At 36.3% G+C, this 14,974-nt stretch overlaps 2 protein-coding genes across 4 annotated transcripts; one reads left to right on the top strand and one right to left on the bottom strand.

Annotated features, from left to right (window-relative positions):
- The first annotated feature begins 965 nt into the window (after positions 1-965).
- On the top strand, positions 966-3,792 carry LOC139963354 (U6 snRNA-associated Sm-like protein LSm2). 2 transcript variants are annotated; one of them, XM_071964023.1, is made up of 4 exons: positions 966-1,153; positions 1,742-1,809; positions 1,991-2,081; positions 2,476-3,792. In XM_071964023.1, the coding sequence occupies exons 1-4, from the start codon at positions 1,151-1,153 to the stop codon at positions 2,599-2,601; spliced, it is 288 nt and encodes a 95-aa protein (XP_071820124.1). In that variant the 5' UTR covers positions 966-1,150; the 3' UTR covers positions 2,602-3,792. The 2 variants fall into 2 exon arrangements, with proteins under 2 accessions (XP_071820124.1, XP_071820123.1); XM_071964022.1 differs by lacking the exon at positions 966-1,153 and adding an exon at positions 1,470-1,640 and having other exon boundaries at positions 1,721-1,809.
- Positions 3,793-3,942: 150 nt separating this feature from the next.
- Positions 3,943-14,974, bottom strand: LOC139963355 (uncharacterized). 2 transcript variants are annotated; one of them, XM_071964024.1, is made up of 5 exons: positions 14,553-14,974; positions 13,749-14,106; positions 7,891-11,031; positions 6,539-7,001; positions 3,943-5,679 (listed from the first exon to the last, which is right to left on the bottom strand). In XM_071964024.1, the coding sequence occupies exons 4-5, from the start codon at positions 6,991-6,993 to the stop codon at positions 5,577-5,579; spliced, it is 558 nt and encodes a 185-aa protein (XP_071820125.1). In that variant the 5' UTR covers positions 6,994-7,001; positions 7,891-11,031; positions 13,749-14,106; positions 14,553-14,974; the 3' UTR covers positions 3,943-5,576. The 2 variants fall into 2 exon arrangements, 1 of the variants encoding a protein (XP_071820125.1); XR_011791569.1 differs by lacking the exon at positions 3,943-5,679 and having other exon boundaries at positions 6,774-7,021; positions 14,553-14,970.

Raw genomic sequence — 14,974 nt, 5'->3', positions numbered from 1 at the left:
TAAGATATTACAAACATAAGTTTGTCGATCTGATTCATACCAACAGTACACAAAAAGGGCCACATGATAACAGAAAAAATACAATAAAATAGTCAATTGTTGCATAGCAAGCAATATCTGGACGGCTAGATGTTTTATAATGACTGCCCCATAATCAGAGGAATTGAAGATAGTTTAGTTAAGTAGAAACAAAGGATCAGGAGGGACACTTAAGTCCCCATCAAGGATCATATAGGAGAGGGAAGAAACTGAGACACAAAAAATCAGACCCGATTACAATGCTTTAAAGGCCTTGTCCAAAGCATTCTTCAACCCATTCACACTACGTACTTGCAAGTACAACTTCCTTAGGCAAACCATTCCACTCATTCACAACCCTACCAAAAAAAAGGTTTATGCCGAATGTTAAATCTTCTTTGTAAGAAGAGATATTATACCAAACATGTCAAAATAATGAGCAAGTAAGGCCTGTGTAATTTTAAGATTACAAGTTTTTATCAAGCTATAAAGTAATTTTTCACATCCTTGTTGTAGTTTAATGCACATTACTAAGTGAAACGTTGAACCCTCCCAGCAGTAGTTTGGCAGGTGCAGTGGGAATCGGGAATGGTTTACTCTTTCTCTTCCCTGAGTAGATTGGCAAGCAGCGAAGCAGTAAATCGCTAACACATTGTGTGTGTGTGCAAGTAAATGCTGGTTCATCGCTCTTACAGAAAAATGTTTTTGCGTGTTTATTATCCTTGTTTGTCATTAATGAATAGTCAATTCCGTAAGTTTGATGTAGGGGCCAATGGTCTAGGATGAGTACTCTTATGGTTAATACAAACCCCTCCTCCCCTCCCCATCTCTCACGTACATCATTGATACAACCATAAAATATGGTGCCACTACGCACTATGGGGACAACCCCAACCTAAACAAATATGAGAGGGCGCACCACCGATAAAGGCTACAGCTAGCGGAAGGCTAGCGTAGTCTAAACGAGAGAAAAGCACCGGCGTGCACCTTAGAACAATATAGGTAAAACAAGATCAGATGTGTACCTACTTCCATGCACCTCCTTACAACTTAAGTTAGTTAATCCACAGTACCGTCTAAAGCTATTATTTAGTATTCTTCCTCTCCATTCTTCGAAGTATTCTCTAGCATAATGGTAAGTAGTCCAAAGGGCAAATCGCATTTGCTCACTTGAGCTAAGTATAAACTGGTTTTGTAGGCTATGCTTTACAATACATTGATACCTATTGCGCGATAATATAGAGATGGACTTGAGGACAGTAGTCCATATTTTGTGGTTATTGATGGTTATAAATCTGTAGCCTATACTTAACTAGCCAGATCAGTGTGTCACTGTCAAGTGTCAGGTTGGCAAGCTAGGCCTAGTACGTTATTGACTGCATATGCCAAGGCAATGGAGAACAGGAACTAGCCAGTCAGATGGATAGCGGGCCACTACTGCTTGGCCGGCCCGCTAGGTGATTGACATGTTTTCCTATTTGACTGGAAGCCGGATCAATAATGTGTACTGTTCACCTAATTCATTCAGTTGGCGTTCTTTAATTTGGCAACCCAAAAAAATTTCTTATTTAATTGACTGCCAGGTGAATAGGCACAACCTTATTTTAAACTTTGAGATACCTGTGAGTACTTGTTAACAAAATGAGGATTGCAATTTAAAGCAAAAAGATTTTGACTTGTTCATAATCTCTTCTGATTGAAGTTATTGATTTGTTTCTTCCAGCTGTTTTACTCTTTCTTCAAGTCACTGGTTGGGAAAGATGTGGTGGTGGAGCTAAAAAATGACTTAAGGTATGTAACAATTTCTTTCAATCAAAGAGATATTATCAACCTCTTCAGCTGTATGTTTATATCTAAAGCTTCTAAAGTTAGAATGCTTGAAATGTCACAGTCCTGGTGGAATTAACCAGCAACGTACTTTACTTTAATTTGGTTGTTATTCATTATAGTATTATTTTTGTTTGTTTGGTAGTATCTGTGGTACTCTGCATTCGGTGGATCAGTTTCTGAACATCAAGCTGACAGAAATCACTGTGACAGATCCCGATAAATACCCTCATATGGTAAGAATAATAGTTTTATTTTTCCTCTACAAGCCCTCTTTCAAGATTCATGTTGAAAAGATATTTTGAGGAGGATACCGTCACCTTGGAAACTAACATTTTGCATAAACATACGCACCTTAAACACCTGGTTGGTCTGTTAAATGGAGCATATTATTTTGTGCACCTGAGTCATTTTTACCGCACGTGTAAGAAAGTGAGAATTATAAATGTGTAATAATTTCAAATGGAATGTTTTCCATCATTTCAACCCATAATGTAAATTATTGTAATTTAATTAAGAAATGTACTTAACATCTCAAATTTATACAAAAGATAAGTTAGATAACATAGATAATAAACTACTCATTTTTGTGTTCCTTAATTGTGGACTTCTTTTGTATTTCATTTGCAGTTGTCAGTCAAAAACTGTTTCATCAGAGGTTCTGTGGTGAGATATGTACAACTACCTGCAGATGAATGCGACACCCAACTTCTCCAGGATGCGGCAAGGAAAGAGGCAGCCCAGAGCAAGCAGTGAACAAAAGTATTGTGGTTGACATTCATCACAGGAAAGTTAAGCCTCATTGGCAACAAAAACTATGTAGAGAGAACTATATACAGCATACCAGACCAGACGGTGGTGTACTCCAGGTACAGTTTGTACACAGAGATACAATTACAAATACCTAAGAGATATCAAGATCAGTTTCTCGTTGCAACCAAAGTGAGTTGCAGACTTGGATGAAGTGAGCTCTGCAGAGACTTCTCAAAACTGATGGAGTGACAAGTAAAAGGTTGACTGGATTTCATAGAGAGGTTTGAAATGTTTGTACCTGGACTTTCAAGAAATCATTTTATTCTCAGTTCGGTACTTCATGATAAAAGAAGATGAAGACTTATTTTGATTTAACAGAACTTTTGCAAAGTATGCCAAATAAATACAGCATGGTAGTTGATGGTATATCCAGTAAATATTCCTCCTATCCAGAAAAATTACCTTCTACCTTACAACTTTTCCCTGTGTAACCAAATAATCAGGTGATGAAGCCAGGGGCACAGGTGGAATGTGCCCTCCCAGTGTTGTGGAAAGCTTCAAAATGGCTATTGAACATACACACAAAAATTTGTCCCTTTTTGGTGAAAAAGAACCCTTTGCCACTTAAAATTAAAAGTTCCCCACTGTTGAAACATTTAGAATACTAGAATTTGTGCTGCAAAGTATGCAGGGAGTCCATCTGCTCAGAAATTTTGAGGTGGCTTTGTGGTTGCCCTCAATTCTAAGTCACATGTCCAAGTGCTCATTAAAGTTTATTACAACCCCCCCCCATCCAAGATTGCATCCACATCCACCATCTCTGCAAGTATGTCAAATTACTAAGCAACTAATGGTGCTCTGTGAATTCTATAAAATTGCAGTAAAAATAGCACTAGGAAATGTTACAGGCTGGAAGGGATAACTATATCCTGGGCTTCTTGATTTTGATGATGTCCATACAGCACAAAACATCATCAATGGGACATGGTTTATTAGATACAAAAATTACAGCCATTAGCTGGTAAACCCTTCAGGACCATCAAATGTATAGTGAAGATTTTTTGAAACTTAGTGACCAGTGAAATGAAGACTGAATGAAACACATCTTTTGATTTTGGGTATAATTTGTCCTCTAATTTGTGGTTCATCCATCTTTTTGTACTATATTGAAAATACATCAGTGAAAATGTACAATATTTTATTTCATAGTATCATTTTCTTATCTCTTTGTGTTATGGCTTTTACAGATCATCTCAATTAATGCTCGATTGATAGAGGTACAAGAAAGTGTGCAATGTTTTAAAGAGTGTTACTTTACGTAGTGTCGGATTACTATACATCCTGATTAATCATGTTTGTCCCATTTTTGCAACACAGTATATTTTCTTGCCAGCAAACTAAATTGAGGTTTTTGCGACGTTAATAAATAAGACTGTTTCTTACGATACGCAAACTAAAGGAAGTGCACATGAGGTTCACATCATTGAGCATGATATCACCGTTTTCAATACAAATATAATTGATGCTTGCATATTAGCACCACAAGCTTAGTGGAAAAAGCAATGTAGCACTCTTTAAAATCCAAAAGTTTCCTTAAGGGGAAGGAACAGATATCAGGATACGAACCAAATGACAGGGTTCAAGAATCCCAAGAAAAACGATTAAAATGTTTGAAATAATTTGAAGAAGATTTATTACAATCACATTGCATAATTATTAGATCACGTTTCATTGATTAAATTACACACATCCTGTATACTTAACAACAATGTTTGGAGATGTGATTCCAGCAACAAGTGATAAAAGCCATCCCACTTATATGACAAGATGCCATTTATCACTGCTGAAATTAAAGCACACCCATAAAAGTATTATAGCTTCTCAACCTTTTAGCCAAGATGATGTGTAAACAGTACACAGTAGATTGTTCACAAAAAAGTATTATTAAAGAGGACATGACATGGTTTTCAATTCAGCCTAGAAATTGCTTAAATATTGCGAAAACAATGTAAATAGTTAAGTCTCATGCAGAAATCCTTCAAAATGATTCAGAAATGGAAGAAAATATTCAGGCAAATTCAGTCCGAAACTGCGAGAAAGCAAAACAGCCAATCACATGTGGATGTGAGATCTTTCCAGTTACATACAAGTGTCAAGTAAAGGAAACAACATGAGGCTTTGAAATGTTAAATAAATGTAGAAATGTTATATATAGAACATAATTAAATAATAACTTAACTGTCGTTTCACATCTTAAGTTTGAAAAACTAATAATAAAATAAACTCACAGCTGGTTATCTGGGAAGCATGAAAGGTTGTTCTAAGAGACTTTAAAACAGCATTATGGGACACCTCTTTTACAGGAAGATTTAACACATGTTCAACCATACAGTAGCGTGAAATTATCAATTCAGTATGACACAGGAGTGCTCTCAGAATGTTTGTAGTACCCACACACTTCCCCAATCACTTGGTAATAAGATGAACGAAATAACTTGGGGGGGGGGGGGAGAGGGGACGATCCCAAATGCTAAACCATTTGCTCCTCAAGTCCTCTCCCTACTTCTACAACCCCAGTTGTGATGAGGAGCTCTGTTTATCCCACTACAGAAGGTGGAAACAGGCTTTTAATGTAAGACAACCCTGTGCTTTGGAATAATGCAAGTTTCTACAGCCACACAATTGACCTAAGAGACGGTGGTTTAAGATCTACTACCAATCTCTGAAACGCTTTGCTCCCAGCCAGATCATGGACAAAGTTTGCATAATATATTCATTGACAAAGATTTTCAAATATATCTGTGAGCTGTGAGTATGAAGAACCCTTTTTTTCTTGTTTGCTTTTCAATAAATTGACAGATTTGAAATAATGGGAAAACAAATCCTAAAGTGTTTGGTAAATTGATCAATTCAAAGGAGAAAAGTATGACAGAAAAACTTTTCACAAAGCTGCATTTTTGGAATAGATTTGAATTTAATCAGGAGGACGTCTGCTCTTCCTCCGGGGTTACTTCGATAGATTCTTCTGAAAGAGATCTCTTAACTGACTCTCCCTTCGCTGCAAGTATTTTTTCTATGTTCCTAAAGGGAATGGAAGCAAAAAGACATTATTTAAAATAGTTTCTGTCAGTGTCAGTCGTTAATGCAACTTTGTGTGAATACCGACTATTAAAATGAAAAATTCCTTTTAAAAACCGAAAGTTGTTTTATATATTGAACCATGGGAAAAATATCAGCAAGAACTAGGAGCTGGATGGCCCAATTTCTTACTAAACAGTCCCCTTAGATACGTGAGAAAATTGATACCAGTGACCCATTTTAGCACTTAGTAGCCCCAGCCTCCAGGTAACTGCTCTGTCAAACCAACAAAAGGCTATTTGTTTCACACAACCTCTGGTAAAAGCAAAACTAAACGGCAATTGTTAGAATGTATACATGATGCAACCTTGTTACTTCATGATAGTTTTGTGAATCAAAAAGACTTCAAAATAATAGATTAGAAAATTTTTCCCCTAGTGGCACCAATGTCTAAGTCAAAGGCAGAAATTCCCCCCCAAGAAGGAGGAGGGGAGATTTTGCAGGGTGGGGAGGAGAGGGATCTCACACACAGTTTTAAACAATACATCTAACAATTTAAGCTATGTTTGGCAGATTTCCATTGTAACCTGTTTGTAAAGGACATGTTGTATTTTGAATTGTTATATTCCTACAACAAAAGATGAAACTAAAAACCTAATTCTCAAATCCTATTCAAAATGAGTTAAAGTTTCTATTTTCCAATACAACCATTTGATTATGCGAGGCTCAATATTTTGTTTAGTGTATTGGTATAAATGTACTGTAACTGAAATGTTTTTTCAACATAGGTGTTTCCCAGGTTTCTATAGTATTAATGATGAACAGATCATTTTGAAACATGAATTTTTGCACAAATACTTACGTCCCTCCATCTTCGAACCATCCCAGGTTATCCGCAATGAGATGAAGATTACTGCAACCGGTGCATTTTACCACAACAACTCCTTTAGAATATGCGACTTTAGAGATAGTTCTAGACATTCTTGTAGCACAAACTTTACATGTAAAAGACAGGAGATATCTGTGGCTCTCATCAATCTTTCCAACAGCTGGTTTAGCATCCTTTCCATTAGATGAGTCTGCTAAAGTATTTGAACAAAACAAACTTCTTCTGTTACTGATCCATTTGTGACTAGCTATGGGTTTATAATGTCTTAAATGAGGGGCATGAATGCGGTCCATACAGTTTGTGTGCATCAAACCTTGGGAACTCTTTAGGCACCCCACTACGGCAGCCATGCTCTCACGTCCATGTACTGAGAGCAGACATCTTCCATATAGAGGAATTCTCGATCTGAGAACTAGTGACACTTGCATCTTCGTCCCTGTGAAAAAGGAGGAAAGCCTGAGAAAGTTGTACTTGCAAATAGTGTGAATGGGTTCAAGATGCTTTGGACAAACACTTGAAACATTGTAATCGGGTCTGATTTTTGTGTCTTCAGTTTTTTTCTCTTCTATTGTGTCCTTGATGGGGACTTGAGTTTCCCTCTGATCCTTCTTTCTACTAAACTAAACTAAAAACACAAAAAACAGATGCTGGAAAAATGTATTCTCTTTTTGCTCATTTGGTGGTTCTCGATATACTGTACAATGTAAGAGCTGATAGATCATTCATTCCACCTCTAAGCACCAATGTCGTTAACAATGTCAGAACCATTCGTAGCATGATTGCAGTATTAGGCTACTTTGATTAGTCTAACTGCTCTGGGTTCATATGAGGAAGGCTTTCACTACTGCCACTTTAAATTGTTATTATAATAGGTAGAAGGGGACATTCTGAATTTGACAAACAATTTAGCCTATTTAGGCACTTTTGAAATAGAATATTAATTTACAAACCAAAAGTGATCAGATGAAAAACCAGTAGCCAACTGGGACTATGGTACAGTACTTGCTCAAATTTCCTGAAACCTCAGGTACATGGTACTCTATTCCACTGTTTATTAAGTTAATTGCCAACAACAAAATATTAAAAACGCATAAAACACTATTATCTACCGTTAAGCCTGCATTATACTTATGGCCTGACTAAGTACGAAAGCTTAGAAAACATAACATGTATCATTCATACGAATTACATTACAATTTACAACACTATATAGTAATGGGACATCTTATTCTTATGGTAATATTGTACAGTAGTAGTGAAGCTCGCAGAACCGGACCTAATGTATTAAATCACATGGCAGGATAGAATCAATTCTTCCAACTCACCTCTTATACGTTAACAGTAGCTTTTGTCTTCAAAAAACGAGACTGCAGCCTTTAAAGTCTAAATATGCAATTCTTACCAGCTTGAATCAAACTTTTAAAGGATGGACAGATATATCTGCAATTGCATGTTACACACAAGTTACGGTACTTGTCCGAAGGAAAAGCGAATCCTGTCGTCTGCTATTTCTGTGGTATATCTATATCGTAGGTTTACCGTATCAAAGTATTTCGTGGTCTCGATGTGCTACAGTACGTGCGTTCCAGCTGCAGTTCGATTGTTTGAAAGAAAAAAGCAATTCAAAAATTGCGGTAAACATTGAAATACTGTTTCCTTTCTTCGCTTAGCTTCACAATGACGGAGGCAGCTAAAAGATAACAACACGTTGTTGTAGAATGTTGCAAGTAGTTATGGTCTGGTACTTTTTTTCTTTTTGCGTGCGCCTCTTACGCGTATGGACGTAAGCGGCCGAGATTGATCAGATATGTACAGTATATCAATGCATGGACGTAAAACGTCAAAATGGAGACAAAACACGTTGCAACTTCTCAATAAAACGTAATTTATTGCTTATTTGTCACAAGGTTTAGATACAATGAAAAATTCCATGTCGTGTCAAACTTCTCGATAGAACGTCGCCATTTGGGCATAAAATGTAATAATTTGTTGGTAAAAAATCACATTTGACATGAAACTGCAATATGATTAGAGATGTCCAAATTCTGAGATACTGACATTAAATGTCAAAGGTATGATGACAAACTTTCACCGCTTCGAAATGGGATATAAACTTTTTAAGATAAAACGTCAGATTTCGACAGTACAGAGAGCAAATGTTCCTCGCTTGATATTTGCCCTGCCTTCGAGTATCACCTATTTATTCTTGGCTGCTCACTGATATTGTTATTCCGTTTCTTTTCTTTCATATCAATTCGTCCAAATTTGAAAGCTTTATATTCTCAAGATTACATATCAATATATATTCAATGTGAGACCCACCCACCTGGGTTTTGTATTTTTATATATATTTATATATATATTTTTATTTTTATTTCTTCATTATATTTTAGGCCACTAATGACGCAAACATAAATAAAACTCACAACAGGTTGAATTTATTCTAAGTTGTAATTACAGATTATTACAAAACAGTATACGGTTTACTGCAGTTCTCTGATTGTACAACAAAGGACCCTTTATCAAATAACATTAGCAACAGTTTGCAAGACTGTTTATAGTATATTGTTTGTATGTACATTTTACATAGCAAATTCTTTAACTTACAAAAAAGGTTATTATCAACATGCCTAAGCTGTATACAGTATATACATACAAGTATCATGCACAGACTTAAATTATAGTATGTTCTGTGTAATAATTTCTTTCCATTAATTGATAGCTGATGGAATGATTTACTCCTAATTTAATGTAAAAGCAAAGACAAAAAGGAAAAAAAGGAAAGAAAAGAAATCCTACAGTAATGTAGAAATAAGCGCTTATGAGTTGTTAGCTATATGAAAACTTATGAGATAATAAACATAATTAAAAATAATGATAATGATAATAATAATAATAATAAAAAAAATAAAAAAAACCCACACTCCAATGACTTACTAAGAATCAGAATCATTCCTTTTCATATTTTCTAAACCTGTGGGATATTATATATACCAAAACCCACATTTTTTATATATAATAAATAATTAATTTCCCTTACAATGATTGAAAACTTTATGTGTAGACATCAAGATAGCTAGATATTTTAGTCCTACAAAGAGGACACCGTCTAGAATCCAGTACAACAGAGCTGGTGATTTGTTCTATACATACACCGCAAGCACACAAATGTTTACATGGAAAGATTACAGTATCTTTCTCATTGTCTTGGCATACAACACAGAGCTGCTTGTCTATCTGTTCTTGTAAGAGCTGTTCAGGAGATCGGCCTGCACAGCTAGTGCTGGGTCTGCTGGGTCCCATATCCCTATCTGTACTTCCACTTCTGGGACCATTCACTGGACGCTCAGGCTGCACAGCATCTCTGTTAATGACTGCACGATCATCATAATCTTCCTCCTCATCACTAACAGCATTACTGTCTTGCTCTTCTCTGTGACCCTCCACAGGCAGAAGAGCCAAACCTCTGTTATGCCTATCGGCAGCATATTGTCCCAGTTGGAAAATCTGTGACATTTTTCTCAGAATGAATTTTAGCACCTTTGCTGCTGCTCCGAAAACTTTAAACCTCATATGATACAAGATAACCAGGACGGCTGCTATGAATATGAGGAGAGAAAATGTCAACATCAGCTGCGAGAATCTGTTCAGCCAACCAGTACCATAGGAGAGATACTCACTGTACTTGGAGTATGTATGGTGTTTGAATATCATAGAATCCAATCTTGATGAAAACTGGAGAAACGAGGATAACTTTGAAAAGCATGTTTGTGGCAAGTTCCATAGGGAATTCAACAGATTTAAACATATGGAAAGAACATCATTCCAAATTGCCCCAAAGGAGTTCAAAATCTGGCTAAATCTTCCATGTAGTAACGAGAGTAAGTTGTAAGTATGTTTGAAGCATAAATCTTTGGTTCTGCTAATAGTGTAGAGCAGACTTTCAGCGAACGCCGAGATAGGTTTAAATGTTACCGAGTATGAAAACTTTCCAATATTTTCGATTATGTAGATAATTATTTGCTTTAAGAGATGAAACAGATGAGATCCAAAAGAAAGCAAAGTTGATGTAATAAGGGAAAGTACTTCAAAACTCCAATTCAAGCACACTCTAGTTCCGGAATAAACTGACTGAATGAAGGTTCCTACTGTAGAAGGCATGTGAAGAAGAGCAGATACAGAATACCACAGAGAGACCACTATTAACTTGATACTGCTGAATATGCCAGCAAAAAGGAGCTCCATCAAGAAAAACAAATTAAAGATCATGGTTGGAATGAAAGTCACAACAGCAATCAAACCATCAAGCAAACTGATGACTAAATAAACTGTCTCGTCCAGCAGCCAAATCGTACTCTCAATAAGATTAGCCATAGTTTTCTTTTTACACGTCGTATAGAATGGAACTTCAAAAACAATTTAGTTCAGCTGAAAGCTTCACTACTTCATGAAGGATCATCATATATCTGAAATGAGAAAATAAACAAAAAATTGTTTCTGCTGTTTCACTATTATAAAGAATCATCACATACCACAATTTGATCGTGCTTTAGTTTGGTATCATGTAATTAGGCTTAGTTTCAAATGATTCAAGAAGTTGCAAGCATTACTGTGAGTAAAATATAAAAGAAACTGCAAAGCACAGGTAGGCTAAACCATTTTCTAAAATGTTTAAATCAATTTGCAGTGACAACAAACTCTTGATAACACTGTTATGATGGAAATGTACTTAACCATCCCATAAAAAGGTTCACTTGTGGAATTGTACTTAGTCAACTTCAGAGTATAACTTAAGACAATGCCATGTAGGCTAGGGCTAGGGACTTCAAAGTGGAGCAGAAAGGTTAAGAAGCAAGGTTATGATGCCAAACTTGAAATGAAAACTCATATTATTCCTTTCATATCACCCTGTCACTTGTGAACTCAACAATTGCCTAAACATAATGGTTACCGTGTACAAATTGATAGGCTGACCCCCCCCCCCCCACCCCTGCCTCCTCCCCAAACGAACGATGTACAGTGTAGACCTGTTATGCGAATTTACTGTACTTTTGAAACACATATCACAAACACATATATGATGGTATACGGTAACTTCGTGTACTGTGTTAAACATGTATCTACACCGATGGACCCTGTAATTACCGTATTCGTTAGTCAAATTGTAACCACCTTTTCAATCGCAATTTAAACAAGTATAATTCTTTCTATCTATGGCGGAATTTGGTCAAACTATCGAAGGAATCACAGTTGAACGGCAGTACTAAACCATGGACAACTCAGCGAGGTCATTGCCGCTATATGTTAGGCTTTAAAAGAACATTAATGCCCTTACTATCGCGAATTTGCCGTATACCATCATACAGTACGTCTACCTTTACTATTGTCACCTCCTTTCCATCGAATGGATGAAATCACCAGTGAAAGAATTGAAAATGAATGGGAAACATGTCCATTCTTGGGAACATGTTTGTCACAAACTGACGCTAATGTCTAACTTTGGAGCACTGTGTATGGTGACGAAATAGCACAAACATAAGTCTCCGTGTCGTTTGAACTTTGAATTGATCAATTTACATGCAATTGTGCGATGCAACAAATCGTCATAAAGGTAGCATAGCTTTGTAATGTCAACCTTTCAGTTCAACCTGCCCATGCGGAATTACAACATTAGCGTGAAGAGTCCAACATTGATGTCACCAGGGCACAGTCACTTTGGACTGGGGAGAGGGCCTTATTGAGATTTTGTTTTGTAAAATGGTGCTATATATGCAACTTTTGAAATGATGTTAAAGAATGTTTGACTTAAGGTTGCACCACATACATATGTTATGTATTTATGTACTGTACAGTAGGAATTTTGATAATAATTACGGAAATATATTTTATGTAAATATACAACACCTTACCCACTTCATAATATTCAGATCATTGCAGTATTTTTCTTAATTTCAGTTTTATTGATTTGACAACCTTTTGACAGTTTGTTTCTTTTGCATTTCTACTTTCTAATATGGTCTGATCTTGATTTTCCAAGAAAGATTCTACAAATGAGTACAAATATGTACATTAATTTATACATAAGCTCCTGCTTTGTACACTCATGACATCATGAAGGCTATAATTGTATTAACCAGGATGACATACCAGGAAGACATCCAAAAGTACTTCCTGACAGGTCCTCTCAAACAGCTGGTGTGCCCAGAAAATGCAATTCTCAAAAGTGTCCAGGAACACCCCTACCCCTTCTCCTGCTGAAAGTAATGTGTTTGTTGACTTAATTCTAGTTATTGTTGTGATCCCACTTAAATATAATCCCCAGAAAATTGGTCCCATAGAAAAACATTTCAACCAAAAATTGTTGTACAAGAACTTTCTCCCCCACCCCCTCACTTCCACGAAACAAGAACTTCCCTGGCTCACACATGATTCAGATTCACCAATATTTTGAGATGCTGGGAGTACAGTATATATAATGTACAGTATGTCTACAAAAGTAGCTAGTGTGCCTTCCAATATACTTAATGACCTTTGGGAAAAGCTGATTGCAATGTTAATATACATACTACATGGTGATAGCATTAATAACCCAAGCAGGTGATTAAAATGTCACAACAGTCTGTTACCTAAAGGACTACAACACTTTCCACATACTGTATACTATGAGAATCAAAGCAGACAGAACTAGTTGTCATTACTATTAACTTGTGAGGTACAGTAATCCACCAGTTCATTGCAGCCAGACTAAGGATTGTGGGGAAATTTAAAAGACCGTGGAACTGAGGGGACCTAGTCAATGTTCAACATTGCATTGGTCAATGAAGCCAATTTGTTGAAAAGAATACCTTATAATATTAGGTCTGCCCCTGCCATAAAAACAAGTTGAAAAGAGGCGATGGCTTAATTCTTACAGTTTTTACTTGTTCTTGTGAATGTGTTTGTTGGATATCTCAAAAATAACCAAACAAATAAAAATTTATTATGAGTTAAAGTATGTACGTTCCAAAACTATCATCAAAGTTTGGTTACTGCTTGGATTGTGTATCATGGAAAATGAGGAAGGGACAGAAAATTTCCCTTTTCCAAACTTAGGTCAGTGCATCAAATACCTGTCAAATTGATGATGATCATGAAAAATGTGAACAAACAAGACTTAGGCTGATTTATACATTATATAACTTACATAAAGTTAGTATGTTCCGTCTCTTGAGTGCATCAAAGAATCAAACCTCAACCACAGTCCTTTTGTTTCGAGTACAATCCGTTGAGTATTGCGGAAACGAATGTATAGCTTTATATAGGCATAAACGAAACCAAGCAGGGCTCCACCTATTGCTATATCAGCTAAAATTATAAAAATGAAGTCCAGTGTATTGATCAGACAAATAATGAATCTCAGCTGCCATCCCACAAGGTAGCATGTAAAGCCAATAACAGTCACACAGATTACAGTTGTCACGGCTGTAACAACCAATTCAGCTCGACTCAGAGCAAATAATGGATCCATGCTCCCTTACAGTGGCCTTTATAGTTTTGTACACCTAAAATGAAATAAAGACAACAGATGTTTAGTAGGCCTACTCAGTTAGTAAAAATTCAATTAAGGCTTATGGACATACCCCCCAGGCCCCCACTTTTGCTCCCATTTAATACTAAAATCTCATAAAGGTTCCTCAAAAGTATATGAATTGATGCAACCGACAACTTTTGTAATGATGTTTCTCTGTAAAATGATCCTGCCTATGTGTAGAGCCTAGGGCAGTTACTAAGCTTTAACTTTCTTACTGTAGCTTCATAATTTCCTGACACACCATATTTCTAAGTTGTAACAAAACATTTCAGAAAGAGCTAGGCTACTGTAATACTACTACTAGTGCTAAAGACTAACCAAGTTGACATTAGTATTAGTAATAAAGTACTTCACATTCTGCACGTAAACCTCACATAGACCTATATAGGGTCCTAGACCTAATTAGTTAGTACATACCGGTAATGTATGTTGGCCTTTGGGGATGTAAACCAAATCCACGAATATAAGCTTCGGATATTCTGATTGATCGCTTACAATACAACTTAAATTCAGGCTAAACCAAAACATAACCAGCTCGCGTCCTTGGCAGGTCTATGAATATTTCACCTTTACAAGTGCGACATCGTGTTCCTCACCGGGGATTTACTTTCTTGAAGTTGGACACCCGAATTAACCACATTAAGTAAGCATGTATCAATGATTGTGTTTGTATTTCTTATACTATATCATGGTGAAATTCTATTCCGAACGTATAGTAGCCTATGGTACATTCGCGAAATAATTAGATTGATCAGTTGTTAAAAAATTCAAAATTCTTATGAACTTTGGACAATGGAAGCACACCGATAAACACTTCACCATTGCACCCGTAGTATCTG

Source organism: Apostichopus japonicus, chromosome 22 (genome assembly GCF_037975245.1).
Source record: "Apostichopus japonicus isolate 1M-3 chromosome 22, ASM3797524v1, whole genome shotgun sequence".
NCBI classification, from domain to species: Eukaryota; Metazoa; Echinodermata; class Holothuroidea; order Aspidochirotida; family Stichopodidae; genus Apostichopus; species Apostichopus japonicus.
This window is presented reverse-complemented; position numbering and strand designations above follow the sequence as displayed.